The sequence below is a fragment of the Gopherus flavomarginatus genome, chromosome 10 (assembly GCF_025201925.1).
Source record: "Gopherus flavomarginatus isolate rGopFla2 chromosome 10, rGopFla2.mat.asm, whole genome shotgun sequence".
Classification (NCBI taxonomy): Eukaryota; Metazoa; Chordata; order Testudines; family Testudinidae; genus Gopherus; species Gopherus flavomarginatus.
This window is the reverse complement of record NC_066626.1, coordinates 70,691,422-70,716,989: the sequence shown is the minus strand read 5'-3', so window position 1 is coordinate 70,716,989 and position 25,568 is coordinate 70,691,422. Positions and strand designations below refer to the sequence as shown.

Below are 25,568 nucleotides of genomic sequence, written 5' to 3'. Positions count from 1 at the left end.
CATGGAACTAGTAATGAGCTCATCTAGAGCACTGAACTGGTACTTAGGAGATCCAGTTTCTAGTCCTGGCTATTCCATGAGGGGTGACTTTTGGCAACCCACTTAACTTCCCTGTGCCTCACTTTCCCCAGAAGAATGGGGCTAATGATACTTAGCTTCCTTTGTGAAGTACTCTGAGATCCCTGGATATAAAGTGCTATAGAAGAGCTAATTATTATTACTAATAGTTCCCAATGACTCCCCAAGGTCTACAATGGAACAGAAATATATAGAGATTAGTTTTGAAAGAAATTCTAGAATAAAATTTGTTCATGCAAACTCTTTGTCAAATAATTGTAAATAACACATAAATTCATAAAAATTGTAACCTCTGTGGATAATTGGCAAACAGGAAAATGGTTACATTTGTGTGAGGCATTATTTTCAATGAATATTTCACCCTGTTACACAAATTGGGGTGCTGTATTTCTTACCATATGTAAGAAACATTTGTTTCCTAAACAGTTCTTTTTGGCTCAGCTTTCTCAAGGTTTGCTACCTGCCTCCTAGCTCTTGCAGGCTGCGGAAGTGAAAAGAACTGGTTCAGTGTCATTTCATATATCCTTCCATCATATGAAAAAACTTCAACTAGGTCATCACAGAATCTTCGCTTCTCCAAAGAGAATTAGCTCATTTTCTCCAACCTGTCCTTGTGACTTCAGATTGTGTGATCTAGTATTATCTGCTCTGTTCCCTGGAGGACAATTAGATGGATTGTTAAAAGAGGACTTTCAAACTGACTCAAGATAGGCCAGAAACATACTTGGCCTGTATTTCTGTTGCTATAGCTGAAGATCCTTATGTTACTGTGTTGGCTTTCTTACATGCAGGCCAGATTTCCTTCCTGCCTGATACTTCAGTGATGATGTAGTGGTTTTGGTATTGTTGTGGTGTGTGAAATAATCACAAGGAAGAATGAATATGCTCAAATCTAGAGTTTTTGATTTTTTTTACTATGAAAACTGAACTGGACCTCTATCACTCTACAATTCAGCCTGGGAAATATTAATTATGGCATATCCCTATGTTCATGCTGAATTGTGCACAGCCACCTCATCCCCAAGGGAGGCAGAATTCTGCCTAAAGCTTCCTATTTGTTCCTGGGAAGCATGCCCATTGCTACACCCTTTCAGCTGCTGCAGCAAAGTCCTTTCTACATGGCCAGACTGCTTAGGATAGGACTTGTTGTCCCCTTGTTGTTTAGGAGTTCAAGAGAAAGGACGCTTTTTTGCTTTCTTCTCCCCTTACATGCCCTTCGAAAGCCAGACACATTCTTCTTTGAGTGATTGCACATGTGTGTTCCACACTTGGTGTCAGTGTACTCAGTGCGTGGCCATTGGAAATGTTTTCCCTCAGCGGTACTCATTGGGCAGTTTGAGCTCCCCCTGCGGCTGTGCACCACTGCATGTAGGTATAAAGAGCAGAGCCACCTCTAGCCCAGCTCATTTCCTTTTTACTGCCTGTGATGGTTGTTGGAACGCTGTTCAATGCCAGAATAGAACAGTTCTCTCTCACCTTTGTAAATGGTGTGTTTGTGTGTGTGTGTGGTTAGTCTAGTCTTCATGTTAGGATAGTTAGTAAGTTTTAGTTGTATTTTAAAAAAAGCTTTTCGGATTTGTTGTTTTCCCCATTTGGGAGAGTTTTCTATTCACAGAGCCAAGGTATACTCTGGCCACTGGGCTTTGGGCGAAGCACACATAAAGGACCAGTGCCAGTTTTGCAGGGAGGTCAGGTCTAGGATGAAGAAGGCTGAAATTTCTGCTAATGGAGGCAGTGCTCCGGCCACCGTTGGAACCATCACAGTCTGAATTGGTGTTGAGTGCTGCAACATCAGTGAGAAGCATGCCTAGCACCATTCTCCTTCACCTGTATTGAGGAAGAAATACAAAACTTCCATAGAGGCCCAAGCCAGGGGAAGGTCTCCATCCTGTAAATCTGATGAGAAGAGCTGGATCAGCCCCACCATGTGAGAGGAAGGAGAATCTTTATAGTTGGACTCTGAGGTGGGATCTTACATCTCATAACCCCAAAGCAAGACCTGCCAGTTTCCTCAAAGATCCTCTCTTCTGACTATGGGACCTGCCATGTTAATGTGGCCAGGACAGTGGGGCCCTGCCCTGTACCATTGGCCATTTTGGAACCCTTGAGGGTTTCCTCCAGCTTCCAGATCTTCCACACACTGTGCATATTCAGTGCCCTAGTCTAGAAGGGTAGAATCTGTGTACCAAAAATCAGGAAGCTGTTCCAGAACCAGAGCAACAGCCAGTAGAAGGAATAATACCCACTTCAATCTTGGCATCCTCTCCAGATGAGGCCATTTTGTCCAGGACAACTTCACCCCCTCCTGATAATTTTAAAGTTTATCAGGAGTTGTTAAAGAGTGTGACTGGGCGTACAGATGGAGGTAGTCAGGAAGTCCTCACATCACCTGATAGACATTTTATTATCTGTGTGTTTGTGACAGGGTGGACTAGTCCCTGGGGTCCCCTGCTGGAGGCCTTGTGGCCGTGCCACACCACGCCCCAGAAAAGGGCAGTAGTGAGGTCCTCCAAGCTGCCTAGAGCAGCTGTTTGGGAAACAGCCCATTAGGGCCCAGCAGGCTCATATAAAAAGAGCTGCAGGGATAGACTGAGGTCAGTTCTTTGCTAGAGCTGTTGTAGAGTGGATTGTGCTCTAGGCTGACTGCTGGGACTCCACTAAGACAAGGCCCTGAGGCAAGGTTGAAGAAAGTGTGGGAGCCATAGGGAAGTGGCCCAGGGAATTATAGCAGCAATCCAGTTTATTTAAAGGGACATTGTTGACAGCTGCCTGGGCTGGGACCTGGAATAGAGGGTGGGTCTGGGTCCCCCCCACCAGTCACTGGGAAAGTGGCCTGGACTTTGAGGCACCCCAGAAGGGGGACTGAATCAGGGCCGGCTCCAGCTTTTTTGCCACCCCAAGCAGCAAAGCGGGGGAGTGGGGAAGATAAAGCCATGATCGGTGGCAGCTCTACCGTGCTGCTTCATTCTTCAGCAGCAATTCGGTGGTGGGTCCTTCACTCCGAGAGGGACTGAGGGACCCACTACCAAAGACCTGGATGTGCTGCCCCTTTCCATTTGCCGCCCTAAGCACCTGCTTCCTTTGCTGGTGCCTGGAGCCAGCCCTGGACTGAACTGTAGTGGCCCAGCTGAAGAGCTGGAGACAGAAAAATCCTGAGAGAGTGAAGACATTGCCTCCAGGGAAGGTGCCCTGGGGCACTGCTCAATTCCAGAGCAGGGACAAACAGAGAAACATTACAAATGGCACTGAGAGAAGCCCCTGTTGGATTGTACCCCGAAAGGGGTTTGCTTTGCTTTTATCTCACAGACAGACCGTGTATGACTTGGGCAGAGGGCTGACTCAGTGAAAAACCACCACAAACAGAGAGAGAGAGCAGGCACACTCACTCAGCCAGGGTGCACTTGCCAGAGGTAAATGCAGCCCTGTTACAAGGTTCCTTCAGGCTACCTTTGCCAACTGAGGCAATACTAGAACCATAAAGGCTTCATGGCAGATTCCATCCTCTTTTTGCCTCCCACCTCTAAAGGGGGAGAAATAAAGTACTATGTACCCTTCCAAGGTTTTGAGTACCTTTATACTCTCTCACCTCTGGGCTCATTAGTCATCAGAGCAGCTACCGAGAAAGAGCAAAAGGGGACCAGGCTGCCAGCCCCAAGTCACAAGATGCTAAAAGGCTCGACTTATTTGGCAGAAAGATTTATATGACAGGACTTTTGCAGCTGCATATCGCTAACCAACAGGCTTTGTTGGGGTGACATGATTTTAATTTGTGAGGCTCCATGGAAAAGTTCAGAGAGCTGCTTCTAGGAAGTGCTAGGCAGGAGTTCTCTTCCCTCGTCTATGAGCTCAGACTAGTCATGAAAACAGCCCTGCCGGCTGGATGCAGTAGACTTGGCAGTTAGAAGCATGGCTTCTGCAGTTGCCAGGTGTAGATCATCCTGTTTGCAGTCTTCTGATCTTCCCTATGAAGTCCAGAATAGTATCCAAAACTTGCCGTTGAAGGGTTCTTTTCTCTTCTTGGACCAGATGGACAACAAGCTCCATGAACTTAAGGATGCTAGAGCCACCTTAAAGGCCTTCCCCAATCAAGAAGCACTATAGGGCCCAGCAGTTGCATCAATATGCTGCTGCTCCTCCTCACAGGACCTGTCAAAAAAGAGGCTCAGGGGTTATAGGCATAGGCCTCACCCTCCTGCCGCTTTGGCTCCTGCTCTGGGCCCTTCAAGACACCTGAGAAGTGCAAAGCAGTCAATTTGATGGGCTGATTGAGGTCTACTTACCAGCCTCCATCTCTCCACACCCAAACTCCGTCACCTCCTCAAACTGTCTGTCCCACTTCCACAGTGCTTGGTCCTGAATTTCTTCCAACCAGTGGATCTTGAGCATTGTGGAAATGGAATAAACTTTCCAGTTTACTTTTACCCTTCCCTCCCCCACACTCTGCCTGTCCCTCTTCAGGTAACACTCTTACAAGAAAATCCTTATCCATGCAATACAATCACTTCTTTGTTTGGGAGCCATAGAGCAATGGTTCTCAAGCTGGGGTATGCAGAACTTTTCCAGGGGTACATGAACTCATCTAGATATTTGCCTAGTTTCACAACAGGCCACATGAAATGCACTAGTCAAGTCAATACAAACTAAAATTTCATACAGGCAGTAACTTGTTTATACTCTTCTATACTGAAATGTAAGTAAAATATTTATATTCCAAACATTTTATTTTATAATTATATGGTAAAAATGAGAAAGTAAGCAATTTTTCAGTAATAGTGTGCTGTTACATTTTTGTATTTTTGTCTTATTTTGTAAGCAAGTAGTTCTTAAATGAGGTGAAACTTGGGGTATGCAAGACATATCAGACTCCTGAAAGGGGTACAGTATTCTGGAAAGGTTGAGTGTCTCTGCCATACAGGAGCTTCCATGCAGTCTCAGAGGGAAGAGGTTTTAGTCCTGATATTTCCAAATACCAAAAGCAAAAGAGGGTCTCAGTCCAATTTTAGACCTTTGTCAACTCAACACATTCATATGGTCACTTTAGCTTCTATTATTCCTTCCCTGGGCTCTAGGGACTGGTATGCCACCCTTGACTACAAATATGCCTGCTTCCATGTGGAAATCAATCTAGTTCACAGGAAGTACCTTAGATTTCTGGTAAATCAAAATCCTTACCAATTCACTATATTGTCTGTTGTCCTGTCAGCAGCTCCCAGGGTCTTATAAAAGTCATGGCCATAGAGCTGCTTTCCTCTGAAGCTAAGAAGTTCAGGTTTACTACTATCTGGATGACTGGCTGGTCAGGGACTTGTCCAGACTGCAACTACAGAACAGCATTGCCCTGATCTAGTCCACATTCACTGCTCTGTGACTGTTAATCAACAGAGAAAAATCTCTCCTCTCCTCAGTTTGGAGGATAGAGTTTACAGGGACTATATTGGATTTATCTCAAGTGAGGCCCTTTCTTCTGAACTCCAGGTTCCAGGCAATCCAATCCAATTGTTATAGATTTGAAGGCTCACTTGGTCACAATAGCACAAAACTGTTTGAGGCTTCCAGTTCACATGTGTCACCTGTGTGGTGTTTGAGGCTTCTGGGTCGCATGGGTAACCTACATGGTTCAATGCGCCCAACTGCACCTCAGAATTCTGCAGGGCTGGCTGGCATCAGTCTCCTTGTTCAATCTCCATCAGTTAGACTCAATGGATAGAACTGCCGAGCCATGTGAAACGTGCCAGATTGGCTTTGCACAGTTGTGGTAAGCCTACAACTGCCCCTTCAAATCCCAGTAGTTCACAGGGACTTAGGCTCATTATATATGTCTGAGATTCATGCAGACCTGAAAGCTCTATATGAACCTTGTCTCATCTTACCATATCCAGCTCTTCCCTCATACTATCCCTCTTCCCACAACAGAGTCCCCTAGAAATCTCTCTCTCTCTCCTGCTCAGAGGACCTATGGGCATTCCTCCTCAACCTCGTCTCCTCCTGTTGAAACATTGTGTATGTGATCCTTGAAGAGCAATCAACAAATGGATAGAATGAACCTGTTGTGGTTTTCATTGAAGTCCCCATTCACTTCAATGGAAGCAGGGCTCAATGTTTACAGTATTAAGGCCTGATACTGCAAGGTTTGGAATGCTTTCAACTCCTATGGAAGCTGAAAGGGCCCTTAGAGAACAAGACTGTATTTATTTCAGCCCTGCTAGTGCACTATCCTTGACTATCTCTTCCTTTCGCTCAGCCACATGATCTAGTTCACAGAAATGTGTGAGTTCCCTTCTCAGAAGTCATTTTTCTAATAAAGGGACACTATTTCCTTTGGGAGAGATCAAAATTTAACTGATTTATTTTATCTGCAAGGTCCTTTCAACTCTTTATTATATTTTAAACTGAAGCTTTGCTCTATTTTCCCCCTCAACAACATTAAAAACAAATGCAACAGTTCACAATTTCCCTAGAAAAACTCTACAATAGCAAATGAAGAAAGAGAGCAAAATGTTGCGTCAGGAAACAAGTTTCAGTTTCACACTTTCCAGACTTTATTAACAGAAGAGAATAAAAGATGTTCCAATAGTTTGTATTTATCTCTAATGCGTATGATTCTGTGATTCAGGTTAGAGTCATTCAGTAGCATTTTAATGACAATGTATTTTAAGAATTTCTATGAGATATTTGGTACCAGACATTGGCAGCTCTCCTGGATTTTTTTTCAAGGGGCAATGGAACTACATAAAAAACCTCAAAATTCTCATGCCAGTTGTTAAATGTGTTCTACAAATGAGAAGCCCTAAGAGCCAAACACCAGAATTTAATTAAACTTTTGCTTAGGAACCAAAGAAGCAATGCTGATTGGGTAACACTGAAAAAGATTTCAGCTGTTTGGGTTTTGTCACGTTTAAAACTCTCGCTGATGATAGGATTTTGTTAGCTTTGGCTGGTTGTATAAACTGTTAATTTAGTCCCATCAAAGCTTCTAATATAAGGTAAAAAGAAACATCAGTAACAAGTTTTCTTGCATTTTTTCCCTTTCCTTTGCGCTCCAGCAAATGTGAGAATGCTTTGCTCAATTAAGTGAGTCTGAAATCTACAAGTGAATAAGGGGTCTTGAACATACAGTAATTTATGTTTATCAATTCAGTGCACATACTTTTTTTGACATGTGCTTCCTGCCTGATTTTCTAACAATCCTTTATTTTCTGCAGGTGGCCGTGATAAACGAGGTGGTCCCATCCTGACCTTTCCAGCACGCAGCAATCATGATAGAATAAGGCAGGAAGACCTTCGGAAACTTGTGACTTATTTGGCCAGTGTGCCAAGGTAAAGCTCAAAAGAAAACACTTCAAAGCTGAGGGGTGGATGAGTGGGTGGGGGAATTTAGTTCTTGGCAGTTGCTGATTTCCAAGTATTAACCTTTTAGTGCTTAGACCACACGTTTTCCCATTCCAATTACTTTCATCCAGTGAGATGTGATGCAAGAGAATGAGAGGTTAGAGATGGTGCTAGTAAAGCTGGGCCTTTGGCATCTTGTTTGCACTGAACTGACGACAACAATTCCTGTTTCCGTCATTTCTTTTAGGTTGTTCTAGACGATTTCGCTTTAGCAGGTTTGAGGGAGCCATTGTCTGGCATTGCTTTTTAATACTTTCATTGCCAGCTTCAGGAAAGCTGGTGCAGGAAGGTATAATTTCCTGTACAGGAAGGAAGGGATTCACTCAATGGAGGGTAGGCATTATTTCTGTGACAGTACATCCTTGAGGTTTCTGCTGGGCAGTTTGCACTCCCAAGCGCTGCTTAATTTCCACCAGCAGGTTCTGCTGATGGAAAGTACTGAACGTGCTGTCAAGTCTCAAATATTGACTATGCCCTCTCTTTGGCCAGTTCCCCCAATTTTAACTCCTTATATCCCCTCCACCCAGAATAGGGGAGCTTGCAGCTGTTTAGTGTCTCTGCAACCTTGTTCCTCGGTGAAGTTTCCAGTATAGGCAGGCAGAAACCCTGCACTGAATCTAATCTTGTTTTGGTGTCTTCGCAGGTTAGAAACCCAGATCTATATATCTGGAGGAGGATTTAGTTTACTTTCTCGAGATGCTGATTAAAATAAGAGCCCAAACTTCCCCCATCCTCAAAGATTCAGGTACCTCTGAAGGTGGAAGCACATCCACTGGGAGTGATAACACTCTTGCCTCCCCCTGTCATTTGGAAATTAATACATTCCCTCCCCAAAGGGCCTGATTCCCAGTACTTTCTCAAACCCTGGCTTCTCCTAGCAGACGCTCTGCTTCACTATCCTTTTTCCAAAGTAAAAAGTCCTGTGTGAGTTATCTGGCCCTCCTTCTAGGAGAGACCACCAAAGTCTCTCTCTCATCTGGGAGAAAGAAGCCACTTCTCTCCTACTGTGATTTGTCCCAACTCCAAGCTACCACTGACTGTCAGGGAACTACATTTACCAGTAATCCATCAACACTGAGGAGAGGGTCGTGTTCCAGCCCATCTTGCTCTTGGAGCTCTGGCTCGGACTATAAAAAGAGTTAGCATTTTTCTCACACACCTCAAATTTCCACCCCTAGTGCATTTCAGTGACTATCACCTGTCCCACAGATTGTCTACAGAGAAACATTTTGCAATAGGTAACTGCTGGCCTTTGATGCTTCCCTTAGCAACCTTATACGAGATGGCACCACCCATTTATAGGACTTACTCCTGACAAGTGCTAAAGCCATACCCACATCTCTCAGAAAGGGTGTAAAACTATATGCCACCTTCTGCTCTCTTCACCCTCTTCATCAGGCCTCCTCTAAAGTATGCCAGCTGGTAACAGTCTCTTAGAGCCATTACATCAGCCAGGGATTACTGAGGGGCAGGATGCCCTTGCCACTCACCTCCCCCTGGAATGCCTTGACAAAACCCATGGTTAGAGGAAGGTTGAGGGGGTTGGCCTAGAGCCATTATAGTCACTCTGTGCTAGCCAGGAATGCCAGCTTTCCCAAAGCCAAGTTCTTGCTCACAGAATACAGTTTATATTACTACAAAAATAATGCTAGGAGGGAAGAAGTGTCATTTCCATGACATTCAAGAGATAAGGGTATTTGCATAATACACAGAGATAAACACATTATCCCAATCAGTGCCCGAAGTTATGAGACTACATTCCAAGCTCCAAATACCTAAGTGTTTGGGGATCTTTCTGAGATGACCACAGTCAGGTGCAGATAGTTACAGGGGCAGAGCCTCTGTGTGCCCATACACTGCAGCATGTGATTTTAATTTCCTGCCTGGTGACAAAATTTCATATGGCATCTGGCAGGGCTTCTTTTGTTGTGTGATGTGTTGGGGTTTTTTTTCTTTCTTTTTAACTCGTCAAGCCTTTTATTTACACACTGCTTGATCTCTCTTCAGCCGGCTCAATTTGTGACCATATTGTATAGAAGATTATGGATATGCTAGGGGTTGAGAGGGCAGTAGGTCAACCAGTGCGAATAAATGTCAGATTGCTTTGCAGTTGCCCTCCAGATATAGTAGTAATAAAACTGCTCTCATAGATGTTATTATTTCTTACATGAGTCATGGCTATGAAGATATGGCATTGCCTTCTTTCCTCGAGATCAGTGTTGCCAACAATTGCACAGTTAAAATGGCCTTTTAGCATGCTTAGTCTTTATCTGTAGCTTTCCCTTGTACTTGTAGCAGAAGCATTCAAGATATGTGCCCTGGGTTTGCCCTCTTATACAAGTAAATCAATAGAGAAGTATCTATATGCTTGTTTAGGTTCCCTCTCTCTTGGTTGTTTCAGCAATGTGCAATCTTTGAGGTTTGGTATTGCCTAGCTTATTAACTAGGAATGAAGAAACTGAAAAAGCTCCAGCTAGCACAAAATACAGCAGTCTGGCTGCTTAGCAACATGAATCATTGTGAACACACTGCCTAGCCCAGCTCTCCTCTGTTCTGGCACCCTGTTGAATAGAGTCCAATTCAAGGTCTCTGTCTTAAACTTCAGAACCTTCCCTGAGGTTGGCCATAGTTAGTTATAGAAGAGAGAGCCTCTGCATGTGCAATATGACCTCTCAGAAGGCTTCTGAGAGGAGGACAAAAGCTTTATAGGAGCTGGACCTAAATTATGAAACTCACTCCTGCAAGAGTTAGGAATGACCACAAGCTTCATCACATTCAAAGCTAAATGCAAATCTCATCCTTTCCTTTTGTCTTCCACCAATGAGGTATATAAATAGACATACACATATTCCGCCCCCCTCTTCCTAAATTATTTTTCCTATAGATTATGAAGGGAGTGGGGGAAATGGGAGAGATCATCATTATTGTTTGTTTGTTTGTTTTTTAAATACTCAGCAGGTGCTTATGTACTGCGGTGATGGAGACTATGAAAGCACCTAGATGGACAGGACTGCATAATCTATTCTAGTTTTAAATTGTATTACAGTCTACTTCTTTCCTAATCATTTATTAACAATCATTTTCGCTAAGCTTAGCCAGGAACCACTCAAAGGTATTTATTTTTTGACGATTGTGTCAAAATTACAATTTGATTCCATATCATCAGCGCCCAGTGCATAGTCAGTCATTCATAGTGTATTTAACTTAACCATGCTATAATTAACCAATGTGTCAATGACCTACCAAATTACATGAGTATAGATTCTGGATACCATGTCAGGAGAAGGAATTCTAATATTGCTGTTGCTGAGGAGGTGGGTGGGGAGGGCGTCAGCCTTGGTGGAAGAATTAGAAAATCCTCCTCAGCAAAAGGGACTATAATTAATCATAGTGACATCAGTATAACAATCCTCTCTCTATTTCCACTTCCTACAGCTCTAGAGAGAGAGATTACCATCCACATTGATGCTATCTCTCACTTAACCCTGGTTCTTCTTCGAGTGATTGCTCACATCCATTCCAGTTAGGTGTGCGCGCCGTGCATGCACGTTCGTCGGAAACTTTTTACCCTAGCAACTCCAGTGGGCCGGCAGGTCGCCCCCTGGAGTGGCGCCGCCATGGCGCTCGATATATACCCCTGCCGGCCCACCCGCTCCTCAGTTCCTTCTTATCGCCGTGTCGGTCGTTGGAACTGTGGAGCGCGGCATAGCTGTCCTCCACGTCCCTAGCTCTCCTTGTTAACTACCGTTATTGTTACAGTTGTTAGTAGATCGTTAAGTATAGTTAGTTAATTAATTAGGTGTAAATAGTATTGTATATAGTTGTTCGCCGGTCTGGGCTGTAGCCCTTCCCGGCACCCGGCACCGGGCTCATGCCTGGTTCGCCGGGCTTTAAGCAGTGTGCGGCCTGTAAAAAGCCTATGCCCACCAGCGACCCCCACGACGCGTGTCTGAAGTGCCTGGGGGAATCGCACAGGTCGGACAAGTGCCGCATCTGCAAGGCTTTTAAGCCCAGGACTAAGAAAGAGAGAGACCAGAGACTCAAGACTCTCCTCATGGAGGCGGCACTTGACCCTGCAGCTTCACAGGCCGTGATCTCGGCGCCTGCACCGGATCGCACCGGCACCGGGAAGACTCCCCGGCACCGACCTTCCCCGGCACCGGGTGCAGAGGCGAGACCGTCAACGTCTGCTACTCCAGCCAGGCAGACCCGATTGGAGCGCCCGGCATCGACATCGGCCGCGGCACTACTGGCACCGTAGACTCCGGGCCCGGTGGGTCCGTCGAGTCCGGTGCCGCCAAGCTCCCCCATAAGATCTGGGGTTGAGCTATTGGTCCCATCCACACCGGAGACCTTCGCCTCGGCACGGGACCTTATTGCCCTAACTGAGTCTACTCAGCTGCCACCCCCGGTACCTCCGGTGCGGGTCGCATCTAGAGGCAAACCCATGATGACGGCACCGTCTCGGGACTCGCGCTCGCGATCCAGGTCCCGACGCCTCGGTCGCTCGAGATCCCGCCGCCGCTCGCAGTCCCGGCACCGCTCCCCTCGGCGGTACCGGTCGCACTCGCGGCACCGATCGACCTCCAGACGGTCGCAGTCCGACTCCAGCCGTCGATACCGGCACCGTGACTCGAGGAGCCGGTCTCGCCGTCACTCGCCGCGCCGGTCGACCTCCCGGCACCGAGCTGGTGGCAGGTCCCGGTCCCGGTCGACCTCCCGGCACCGCATCGGTGGCAGGTCCCGGTCCCGATCCCGGCACCGAAGCAGCGACGGGTACCGGTCCAGATCCCGGCACCGAGACAGAACCTGGTCCCGATCCCGGCGCCGCTATGACTCCCAGTACCGATCCCCGGCACCGAGAAGATCTTCGGTGCCGACCCGCGCAGACCCTTACCAGCCGGGGTCGGCCCCACCATGGCCTTCTAGGCAGCCGTCGGTGTCTTCCCAAGCAGACAGCGTGTATGCGCTGGGCACCGACAGGCAGGCGGCATTATTTCAAGACCCTCCGCAACAGGACCAAGGTCCGCAGCAGTGGGGGTTTTGGACCCCCTGGGCATACCATCAAGCCCAGGGCCCCCAACAGCTTCCTGCTAGGCCTGCAACGACGGAGCACAGGGTGCCGGAGGCTTCGTTGTCTCACCCCCCTCCTTCCCCGGATGGAGAGGAAGGATCCAAGCAGCAAGACCCCGCTCTTGCTCCTGAGACAGAGGCGAGGGCTGAGGGAGAACCCCCACTGGACACTTTCTTGCCGGGGGTCTCCTCATCCTCCTCCCCTGATGAAGCGGTGGCTGGCACCTCCTCCAGTAGCCCTCCTCCGCTGGATCTCAGGGCGCACCAAGACCTCCTTAGGCGAGTAGCCCAGAATCTGAGCCTGCAAGCCGAGGAGGTCTCTGAGATCGAGGACCCTATCGTCACCATCCTCTCGTCTGATGCTCCCACCAGGGTCGTCCTACCCTTCATTAGGACGATCCAGGCCAACGCCAATACAATCTGGCAGTCACCGGCCTCCATCCCCCCTACGGCAAGGGGCGTCGAGAGGAAGTACATGGCCCCCTCCAAGGGCTATGAGTACCTCCACGTACACCCGACACCGTGTTCCCTGGTGGTACAGTCGGTGAACGAGAGGGAGCGTCATGGGCAGGAAGCTCCAGCCCCCAAATCCAAGAAGGCCAGACGTATGGACCTCCTTGGCCGCAAGGTCTACTCAGCTGGGGCCCTTCAGCTCAGGGTTTCAAACCAACAAGCCCTGCTCAGCAGATACGCCTTTAACTCGTGGGTGGCAGCGGACAAATTCAAAGAGCTGCTGCCACAGGAGGCCCGCCAAGAATTTGCGGCCATTCTGGACGAGGGCAAGAAGGTTGCACGAACCTCGTTGCAAGCTTCTTTGGACGCTGCAGACTCGGCTGCCCGCACCCTCGCCTCGGGGGTAACGATGCGCCGTATCTCCTGGCTTCAGGTCTCTGGCCTTCCACCGGAGCTCCAATATACCATCCAGGACCTCCCGTTCGAAGGCCAGGGCCTGTTTTCGGAAAAGACAGACCCCAGACTTAAGAGTCTCAAAGACAATCGGGTCATTATGCGCTCCCTAGGGATGCACACGCCGGGAACGCAGCGCAGACCCTTCCGGCCGCAGCAGCAGCAGCGCAGGCCATACCCCCAGTTCCGCCAACGGCAGGACCTCAATAGGCGCCGTGGCAGGAATGGAAGGCGTAGGCATTCGGGGAACCAGGGGGGGCAGAATCAAAGCTCCTCCAAGCCCCCGCCTGGACCCAAGCCTTCGTTTTGAAGGTGCGCCCGAGAGCGCAGTAACAGTTTCCCCCACGGATCCTTCCCCCCCGTTTTCCAACCGCCTTTCATTTTTCCTCCCGGCGTGGACCCAAATAACATCGGACCGTTGGGTCTTGCGCACGGTGCAGACGGGCTACCGCCTGCAGTTTATATCGTTTCCTCCTTCCCGCCCCCCTTCCTCATCCCTCTTCAGGGACCCCTCGCACGAGCAATTCCTTCGACAGGAGGTACAGACGCTCCTCAACAAAGGAGCTATAGAGGCGGTTCCGGAAAACGAGAAAGGCAAGGAGTTTTATTCCCGCTACTTTCTGATCCCCAAGGCCAAGGGAGGCCTCAGGCCTATCCTCGACCTGCGAGAGCTCAACAAATACCTAGTGAAGTTGAAGTTCCGCATGGTATCCCTGGGGACCATTATCCCATCCCTGGATCCGGGAGACTGGTACGCCGCCCTCGACATGCAGGACGCTTATTTTCACATTGCCATTTGGCCACACCACAGACGTTTCCTTCGATTCGTGGTGGGCCGCCTTCACTACCAATTTGCAGTCCTCCCATTTGGCCTCTCTACGGCCCCGAGGGTATTTACGAAATGCATGACAGTCGTTGTGGCACATCTTCGGCGCAGTCGTATCCACGTGTTCCCTTACCTAGATGATTGGTTAATTCGGGGCACGGCGGAACTACAGGTTTGCAGCCACGTCCGCAGGATCACCGGCCTGTTTGCTACCTTGGGCCCCATGATCAACATAGACAAGTCCACCCTGCTCCCCACGCGGAGGGTGGAGTTCATTGGGGCCGTCCTGGACTCCACCGTGGCCAGGGCCCTTCTGCCGTTGCCAAGGTTCCAGGCGTTGTCGGCGATCGTTCAGCGATTGCGGGCAGCCCCCTTGACATCAATATGGACATGTCTAACCCTGTTAGGCCACATGGCAGCATGCACATTTGTGACGGGTTACGCTCGGCTCCGCATGAGGCCCCTCCAGCTGTGGCTCATCGCTCATTACCGGCCGGCAAGGCAACTGCTAGACATGCTGATCGCAATCCCCCAGGGGGTGTTAGATTCTCTCGGCTGGTGGCTAGACCAGTCCGTAGTGTGTGCGGGACTCCGTTTCCACCCACCTCAGCCTTCGGTGTCCCTAACAATGGATGCCTCAGATCTTGGCTGGGGGGCCCACCTGGGAACTCTGAGAACACAGGGCCTGTGGTCCCCGCAGGAGGTGAAGCTGCACATCAACATGCGGGAGCTGAGAGCGGTCCGCCTTGCTTGTCAAACGTTCTGTCACCAGCTTCGAGGTCGTTGTGTCGCGGTGTTTACCGACAACACGACGACCATGTACTATATCAACAAGCAGGGCAGCACCAGATCCTCTCCCCTATGTCACGAGGCGATGCGACTCTGGGACTTTTGTGTAGCCCACTCCATTCACCTCACGGCTTCCTTCCTCCCCGGAGTATGGAACACGCTGGCGGATCGCCTGAGCAGATCCTTCCTATCACACGAGTGGTCCCTTCGCCCCGACGTCGCCCTCTCAATCTTCCAAAGGTGGGGTTATCCCCGTGTGGACCTCTTTGCGTCCGGGGGGAACAAGAAGTGCCAGGCGTTCTGCTCCTTTCAGGGCAGGGAGCCCGGGTCTATAGCGGATGCCTTCCTTATTCCGTGGACGACCCACTTGTACTACACGTTTCCCCCGTTCCCACTGGTCCACAGGGTCCTTCTGAAGGTGCGCAGGGACAGGGCTCGCGTGATCATGGTAGCCCCGGCGTGGCCCAGGCAACATTGGTACCCCATGCTGCTGGACCTGGCCAAAGCCGACCCAGTTCCCCTGCCCCTTCACCCGGACCTGATCACCCAGGAACACGGGACTCTCTGTCACCCGGACCTGCAGTCGCTGCACCTAGCGGCGTGGTTCCTGCGTGGCTGACTGGTTCTGAACTGCGCTGCTCCACCCCGGTACGGGAGGTACTTTTGGGCAGCAGGAAGCCTTCCACTAGAGCGACATACTCGGCCAAGTGGAAGCGTTTCTCCTGTTGGTGCGTGGAGAAAGGTCTCCGCCCTATGGAAGTTTCGGTGGCCAATATCTTAGACTATGTTTGGTCCCTCAAACAACAGGGCCTGGCGATATCATCTTTGCGGGTCCACCTGGCAGCTATCTCCACCTTTCACCCGGGTGGGGATGGCCGCTCCGTTTTTTCTCACCCGACGGTGACTAGATTCCTAAAAGGGCTGGAACGTTTGTACCCTAACGTCCGACTCCCTGCTCCAACCTGGGATCTTAACCTGGTGTTGTCTCGGCTCATGGGGCCCCCCTTTGAGCCGTTAGCTACTTGCTCCCTACTCTATCTCTCTTGGAAGACTGCCTTTCTAGTAGCTATCACCTCAGCTAGGCGGGTGTCGGAACTCCGGGCTCTCGTGGTAGACCCCCCGTATACAGTCTTCCACAAAGATAAGGTGCAGCTGAGGCCACACCCTGCCTTTCTCCTCAAGGTGGTCTCGACCTTCCACATCAACCAAGAGATATTCCTCCCGGTTTTTTTCCCAAAGCCTCACTCTTCAGGCAGGGAGCAACAGCTCCACTCGCTTGATGTCCGTAGGGCCCTCGCGTTCTATGTAGAGAGGACCAAACCGTTCCGCAAATCCCCCCAACTTTTCGTGGCAGTAGCGGACCACATGAAGGGGCTTCCTATCTCCTCGCAGAGATTATCCTCATGGGTAACGTCCTGTATCAGGACCTGCTATGAGCTGGCCCACGTTCCTACGGGCCGTGTGACTGCGCATTCTACCAGGGTGCAGGCGTCGTCGCTGGCTTTCCTTGCCCGTGTGCCCATCCAGGAAATCTGTCGGGCAGCGACCTGGTCATCGGTCCACACCTTCGCGTCCCACTACGCCCTGGTCCAGCAGTCAAGAGAGGATGCGGCCTTCGGATCTGCAGTGCTCCATGCCGCGACTTCTCACTCCGACCCCACCGCCTAGGTATGGCTTGGGATTCACCTAACTGGAATGGATGTGAGCAATCACTCGAAGAAGAAAAGACGGTTACTCACCTTTGTAACTGTTGTTCTTCGAGATGTTGCTCACATCCATTCCACACCCGCCCTCCTTCCCCACTGTCGGACTAGCCGGCAAGAAGGAACTGAGGAGCGGGTGGGCCGGCAGGGGTATATATCGAGCTCCATGGCGGCGCCACTCCAGGGGGCGACCTGCCGGCCCACTGGAGTTGCTAGGGTAAAAAGTTTCCGATGAACGTGCACGCGCGGCGCACACACCTAACTGGAATGGATGTGAGCAACACATCTCGAAGAACAACAGTTACAAAGGTGAGTAACCGTCTTTTTTATATCCTAATGAAGAGGGCTGTGATGGTATGTTACCATGAGCTGTGTTCAGGGATAAGATTGGTGATGACATATAAGCTAGGGTGAAGTACGTTCTCTGCCCTAATATAGCATTCCAAGTTTCTGATTCAGGTTTCTTTTGTTCCATTTGTTTTAATAGAATGACAACTCATTAGACGTTTAACTGACAGCAGTATCTCTTGGAGATGTAGCAGAATAGGAAATACTATTAAACAACTAAGGCCCGGTCCTGTCCCTGTAACTCACAGAGCACAGTGTGGCTTCAGTTGTGAGCCAAACCCTGTATTATATTGAGGAAATTTCAGACAGCATTGTCATTGTCATCTTCACTTATATTCCTGGTCCATCTCAGCCTGGCAACGGCTTATCCTCATGGCTCGGGAGCCAAAGTTTGCCAACCCCTGAATTATAAGGTCGGCTTATGAACGGGCCATAAACATTTCCATTTTTACTTACCCATCTTGGGGGGTCGGCTTATAAATGAACCAGCTTATGATCGAGTATATACGGTACCTTGATTCTTAGTGAGTATCTGCCCATTCTTAATCTGCTCCTATTAGTGATAGCCTTTTCTGCTTATTTTGCAGGTGTACTTGTGTTTTCTTGATATGTGGGGCCAGATCTCCACTGCTGGAAATCAGTATAGCTTCCATGAACTCAATGAAGCTACTTTAATTAATTTACACAAGCTGAGGATTGGGTCACGATGTCCAAAACTTGAGAAGCATGACCTTCTCTCTGATGACAAAGGATTTAGGATCAGAAAAGTTCAGCTATGCTGTTTTCCTATACTCCTTATATGGAGCATTATTCTGATCTCAGTTATGTAGATTTTAATCTGGCAGAGTTTGATTTCAGTAGTGGTAGTCTTGATTTACATGTGTATACGTGAAATCATCAGCAGGCCAATCTTTGCTTTTGCAAACCCTTTAGAATCGAGAATTAAGTCTTGTGTAGGCTATAGGAGGATCAAAAGGGGACAGTATATTATTAGCTTGAGCTTTCTGACTGCTTGCAGATCTCTGTGTCTTGGTCTGATATGATGAAGGAAATAGTCTTTCTCAGCTATAGATGGTCTTCCTGCTGAACACATTAACCTGTCTTGGAGTCAAAATCTGCAAGCTTCTTTGGTCTCTGCAGCAGGGGAAACCTAAAACATCTGGGAGACCAGTATTTTAAAGAAGTCTATTTTTATTTGTCCTCTTTAAAAACCTGCTCAAATATTTCCCCATTCTGGGGCACATCCAGGATTCATATCAGCAGAACAATGTTTTTAAGGGACAGGTCTATATGTTTGAGGCGCTCGTTGGAGATGCCTTTCTGAGCCATTTTACAGCCACTAGAATCAGTGCAACTATTTAACTGCCTTTTAAGATTTATTTCAAGGTTTGGGGATTTTTTTAATAATTAAAAGTATGATACACAGCCTGGCAAATTGTAGCAATGTGTACTACAACTCTGGATTAATTTCAAGCTGTTCATTGATGACCTATGGTACTGTGTATATTAGGTTTTCTGGCCAGGACTAGTGTGAAACTCATTTTGTTGATAGGAATTAAATGCTGCAGCTCTATTTTGTTACATGATCCTAACATGAAAGAAGCTTTAGAGTTGTTTTTGGAGGCTACAAAAATACCCACATATTTTAAAAATAACATTGGGCATTTCGTGCTAATTTTAGTACCTAAATATCTGGTGCCGTGTGTCAGATAATTATTCTGCAGTACCCTTGCCTAAAAAGAGCACATTAATAAATGAAGTGAAACTAATGAAGCTAATGGAGCTTTGGTATTTTCTTTAAATGTAGTTTAATTTTTTTTTAAATTGTGTATGCAGAAGGCTCATTGGGGGTGGATAATTGAGGGGACTGGTAATGGTTTAAAGAGTCTTATTCCTCCTGGTAGCCCCTTCAGATCCAGCCTAGATTGGCACAGTTATTGGGATTTATTACTATCTAATGCCTGTTTGGTGGTAACTGTGAAATTAGTTGTTGGGCTTATTTCAGTTCCTAGGGTTCACGTACTCGGACACTGACTACATCATTTTGTATTAAGTGGCACCTTAGCTGGCGGTCTCAATTTAGAGGTCATTGACTCGAATGGCCATGGAGATCAAGCTTTCCACTTACCTGCTTACTAGATGTGAGCCTTCCAGAAGATGATCCCTCGGCTCCTTCCAGCTATGAAGATGACCTTTTCAGAACAGGATTGTGGCATGTTGGTGGGATTGTACAGGAGAAGCTTGTGTTGCCTTGATTGATACTGTACAGAGAGCATACAGAAAGTCTCCAAGGCTGGGAATTTGGCACTTTTCATCAACACTAAAAGCTGCAATGTTTTAAAAATAATTATAAAAAGCTTCATCAGGGTTTTCAGTCATTTTCAGGGCACAGAAGCCTTTGAGAGTTAGTCCAAACCTAATGACGATGCAGGACATTTCGCATCAATTTCAAGACCACTTCCAATTTTGACTATTGTTGTTACCTTGAACAATTTGTCAGCCTGATCCTATACAGTGCTGAATGCCTTCTGCAAAGTCCTGAATGTCCTCTTCTCCCATTAACTTCAATGAGATTTGAGGGTGCAGAAAGCTTTGTAGGATTTGGTCCTAAATCTGTTTGTTGCTGAAGAGTCAGTTCTGCTTCAGCTTCCAGTTGGATTACAATGCAAGTGTTTTCAGATTTGGTTTTGTAATGAATAACACAAATAGTATAATACAGTGCTTCATGTGTAATGTGCTGTGAATTGCACACTTCAGCTAGCCTTTTCCCTCTAAGTGGCATGATAACTTGGGGCTGTGTGCAGCTCTCTTCCCTAAGTGGTTAGAAAATGCATTGTATTTGGTCTAGTAGGAACTTCCCACGTCCATTTGGTGGATGTGTTGTGCGGAATAAAAAGGGCAAATAAGGCTGAAATAACATTAAGATCAGATAGAGACAAGAAAACTGTCCTGTTTTGTTTAATAATCTGTTAATCCTCAGAGTACATTTTTGCAGATGTCAGCAATGTGTTATCAAGGAGTCAGAAAAAAACTTTTGGTTATTTCAAGAATGGATCCTTTATTTAAATCAGCTTTCTGTGACTACTGAGAAAATATTTTACACTGGCTGAATAGGTGAAAGGTTTCTATTTATCTCCAAAAAATAATACTGCTTACAACATTTTAGAAGACCTGGAGTTCTGCTGTTAGTTTCCCATATCTGATTTTTCCAGCATTTCCATCTATTACACATTAGTTTGCTCTCCTTTATGCCATTAGAGAATTAAGATTTATGGGGAGTTTATCATCCTACTTCTCCAAACTATCCATATGTTTCTTACATGCTTTTCAACACCCTGTGCAAAAGTCAACATCTAGTCAGATTTAGACTCTGAACCTGTAACCTTGCACACAGAGACCTGCACCTGTGTGAATCCACATCTGAAGTGTGGTAGTCTCATAAAGTAGCTCGGTCAAAAATGTTCTCATGGAGTCCCACGTTTATGGTGTCTCAATGATTTCCACAGCAGTTTTTCTCATTTTATAAGGCAGATGTCTTTCTGCCAGCCACGCAGACATGCATTTTAAAGTCATACTGGGTTCTTTCTCACTTGTGCAACATCTCCAGCAATAAAGGTTCTGGAGGCTAAGTTCTTCCCTCAGTGACGCCTAGGGAACCCCTTATCTTCCAACTGGTTGCTCAGTTGTAAATGGGTCTAATTTGAAGACTCTGTTATTGCGCTGGCGGCCCTGCAAGTGGAACTTAGTTAACAATAAGGATTCACAAGCCAGAAGAGAATTCACCTCACTTTCTTAGAGCTGTGCCTTTTCCCAGGGCTGAAAAGGAATTGGATCTTGCTTTATTCACTAGTGTCAGTGGATGTGACTGTATACATCCAGGGAAAAATTCTGCTGAATAAGAAGGTGACCTTTTAATGTAGTAACTTTTCAGAGGAGAAAAGTGGGCACTAGGACCTGGTCCTGATGTCTTTTGGTTTTATTGTTTTGCCCTTTTCTAGTCTCAGTTCTACCCTGTAGTGTCCAGATCATTACTCTTTACCAGGGTGTGTGTTCGGGCTGTAGCTCCAGAGCTGATTGTTCTCTTACTTGCTAGGAGACACGGGTGGCAGCCAGCCACAGTTCCATTTCATAAACCCAGATCTTCCCAACAAACAAAAGGTGAAACTCAAATATGTCCACATTAAGTACAGTGCATGGTCCTGCTCTACTCAGCCATTGCATATGCTTTCCCCTTAGAGCCACAAATATGCTGCTTCCCTTTAAGTCCATGGGGCTTCTCTCTCTCCTCTCAGGGAAAAGATTCAATAATTTTTAAATCTCAATTTTTCAAAAATTTGTTAAATCCTTCATAGCCTCAGGTTTTTAGCAGTGCTTTCTGTTACTAGCTCTCCTCATAGCAGGAGCCTGATTCTCCCTTCTGTAATACTGAAAAATAGTAAAATGTACAGATGAAAAGAGAGGAATAGTGACAGAAGTACCTTAAAATATTTGGGAAAACAAACATTATACTGGTAGATGGAACCATATAGTGAAGGGGCAATATAGGTGTTGGCTCAGTTTTGGCCTGATTTGCAAATTGCTTCCCTAAGTGAGACTTATAAACCCGTTATATTGTTAATATAGGGCCTGGAATAAATCTCTTTAAGGTAGTAACTGAGAAGATTCATATACCCACAATTGGATTCGACTCTAGAGACTCTCATCTAATATATCCTTGCGTATACTATTTTGCTTTGCAGCCACTTTCTCAAACTTACAGAGTGTACTGAGTTATGAGTGCCCCTGGCAATGAACAGTTTTGTGTTTTTTAAATATGGCTATTCTCTGACTGTTCAATAGTCTGTTGCTTTCTTGGGTTCTGTGCAAAGCAGAAAAGTTAACTGCATGATTTTTCTACACCATCTTCCAATTCTTATTTTCTTTTTACACTTTTTCAGTCCAGATCCTCCACTAGTGCAGCTCCATTGAAGTAAATGGGGCTATTCCAGTTTCTTCCATCTGTGAATCTGGCCATTTATGTGAATGTAGTATTGATGAGACTGAGAGCCTGGAAGGTGATGGCATCTATTCATCCATGGGGCAGGTACAGCCTGGGCACTGTCAGCACAAGCTTCTTTACCACCTCCAAGAACACAGAAATGAAGAAAAGTCATCAGCCCCAGAAAGGGGAGAGCAGAGGCCACTTTTAAAAAATTGTTCTCGTACTATGTTCAGACCCTTGATGCTTCTGTGACTGGTGAAATATCAATATAAACAGTAGCTAGACACACACTTCTAGGGGTGAGAGGGTAATTGTTTCCATGTCTTTCTATTCCTTGGATTCTATCTTGCGCCTAACAAAAGATGCCAGCTAGTGTCAGTTGTACCCAGAGAGAATGGTCTTGTGGTTAAGGCACTGAACGGGCATTCAAGAAATCTGGGTTCACTTCTGGCTCCTTTGTGACTGTGGGCATGCCACTTAATCTCTTTGTGCCTCAGTTCCCCATCTGTAAAATGGTGTTAAAATTACTTCCTGTGTCCTACCTTTCATCTGTTGTCTCTGTTTAAGCCATGAGCTCTTCAGAACAGGAATTCTTACCCTATGTTTCCACAGTGCCTTGCAAGATTGAGTCTCTAGACAAAACCATCATACAAACAACTGATAGCAATAAATAGTGATGAAGGAACTGAGATCACCAGTTAAGTTCATTTAATGCAACGTAACATCGTTTGGGGGGGTAGCCACTACTGACCTTGTCTAACTGGTGACCTAAACTTCAACAGTCACTCTAGATTTCTAAAAATATGACGGAATCAACAAAATGACAATGTGAACTTTCTTTTCAACATAGAGATGAGTGAATTGAAAGGTTGCTGAAAGTAGAAAATGTGTGAGAGTTTTTGTTTTAATTTTCTGAATGCAAAGCACGTATTGGCAGAGTTTTTCACATACCTTACCTGTAGGTGGTATTGTCTTCTCTTTGTAGGGTGCATTGAGGCTTTCAGATGCACTTGTAAGATCATTTAATGCAACTGCTGTGATTGAATGAGACAGACACTGACAGGAAGTCACTGTCAGATACTGGAAGAGGAGAGGATCAGTTATAGCTTGAAGCATCTGAGAGGTCTGAGGAAGGGAGCCAAATATGATTGTGCCCCATGAGTTGTCTGATTCAGGGCTGCATGGCCTTGCTCTTCTTTTTTGACCTCAATTCAAGTACCTGATCCTTTGATTGGATCAGCATTTGCTCCTTTGTGCTAAATGCTTCTGCCTGTCAATTGTACTGACAGTTGCTGCTTGGAAGAAGCAATTGAGGTGTGGGGGGCGGGGAGAGATGGGGAAGAAAACAATAAATCAGATGCTAGTATCATAGAAAACAAACTGTTTATTTCCTGCTGTTATTGGCCAGGTTCAGCAGCAAGGGGGTCTGATGTCAATACAATTTAGCTAAGTGGTAGGCACCAGTACGAGTTACAAGAATTATACAGAATTTCCATTTTCCCCTTCCTTAGTGGATCTTGTGTGAGTCTCTGCAGCATATTTTTCAGCACAGTCCTCTATATGCTTTCTCCCTAATAGTTCTGATTTAAAGATGTTGCTTGTGTACCTTGTGTACTTTTTTTTTTACATTCAAATTTGTGGCTCCATAATATTTATAAAGATCCAGATACCAGCAATATGGAGGTTTCAGTAAAGAAGGCATGTTAGTTACCCGATGCCACCATGAATAGCATTTTAAATGAGCTAAAATTAGCAGGCATTAACCTTTGTGGGAATGGCACACTGGCAACAGGCTGTTTAAATGTGCAGTTCCCTTTTGAAGCCATGTCAGTGGCCGTCAATTGAATTTACAGATCAATCAATAAGTCTAACGTTATTCTAGCTAAAATGTAGACGCGATCTGACTCTGTTTTATTGCTGCTGCAAAATTCTCAGTCTTGTAAATTTTGACAATGGACCAGTGCTGGTGGTTTTTCATCCACTAATCCACTGTAAGCAATGTTATCGTTATTCCAAATTATCATCATTTGGAGTAAATTTGGCCTCGCTTTACCTGGGTATGGATGACCCCAGGGAAAGTGGAACCAGGGTGGTGCTCTATGGCTTGCATTGAGGTGCATTCACCGTGCAAGGGATGGCAAGATTTAAGGCCTAATCCAAAACCTATTCAAGTCAATGGAAAAACACCCATTAACCTCAACAGACTTTGAATCAGGCTTTTTTTGGGTGCCAGTATACAACAAGTATTTGTGGATGGTGCAGAGGATCCATCAAAGCAGAGATCCTCTGCATAAGATGAGGCAGGTGTCATTGACACTAGTACAAACTTTAGGTTCTTTCTACCACAGTGCACACAGCCTGACCACTCAGGCTGGACTCTGGGGAGAGTACTTTTCTTTCACTGCATTGTGACGAGATCATATTACAATATAATAGCAATCAATATCACATTAATATAGCACAATATTCTTATATTGTAGAAAATATGGGATGGGATTTTCAAAAGTACCTAGGGATTTGGATGCCAGTTCCCATCAATTCCCATTGGAAATTGGTGTCCAGATGCATTAGGACAACTTTGCAAATTCTACCTATGGTTTCTTCCCATTTTCTACATGGTGCTCTTAATGAAGTCAGTGTTTAACATTTTCCTTGCGTGCACGTGGAGCGCTTGGTGGATTCTGTAACTTTATACTCGTCAAGAGAAAATGTAGCTGCATGGTGTGTGGCGAGATGGCTACTTTTTTTTTTTATGAGAGAAACAGACAAAATAACCTAAACCCAACATAGAACGCTAATGACCAAAATAACTAGAACTTTTTTCGATTAAAAAAAAGTGTGAGGAAAATGTAACTTTAAACTGCTCCTGGCTCATCTAGTATAGGCTGGCTCTCAAATATTTGCTACAATATGTTTTTAAACGGTAAATGAGAACAGGTTGGTTTCCCTGCATGAGCGCATAGGGCTTTATCTGATGTATAATCATGAGAAAATCTTGTAATATTTTAGATTCTGGTGTGATACTTAACCAGAAAACCAAAGCTTCAGCATGTGAGACAAAGAAGCTTCCCTTCCAAGATGGAATGCACTCGTCCTAATATCTAGATTTTTTTAAAAACCTCTTTCTTTTGAAAACGAGAGCCAGTATAAACCTGTTTTGTAGGGTGGGTGCAAAGGAGACCTCAGCTTCACCATTCTGTCTGATTAAAATTGCTGAGTTAGCAGCTCACTCATCTGTGTTGGGTCTGTAAGGTTATCTCCCACTGGGCACAGAGAACAGTGTGATCATCAGAGTCATTCTGGCAGTAGTGGTTGGCCACTCCTAACCAAATTCAGGATACTTTATTTCTTTCCTACACACAAGTGAAGTGATGTGTTTGTGGTGTTCATGTAAAGTGGAGGTTCTTCTCTATCACCCACTGCCTGGGAGTATGAAGAGGAAGCTGACTGTCTCAAACATTTATATGATGGTGTT

General features: G+C 46.3%; 1 protein-coding gene across 8 annotated transcripts in view; it reads left to right on the top strand.

Annotated features, from left to right (window-relative positions):
* KALRN (kalirin RhoGEF kinase) overlaps positions 1 to 25,568 on the top strand; it is an 805,383-nt gene that overhangs the window by 255,125 nt on the left and 524,690 nt on the right. For all 8 annotated transcript variants that reach the window (XM_050916883.1, XM_050916882.1, XM_050916885.1 and 5 more), the window contains exon 3: positions 7,281 to 7,395. In XM_050916883.1, coding sequence (XP_050772840.1) covers positions 7,281 to 7,395 — 115 coding nt within the window. The remainder of the gene's footprint in view (positions 1 to 7,280; positions 7,396 to 25,568) is intronic.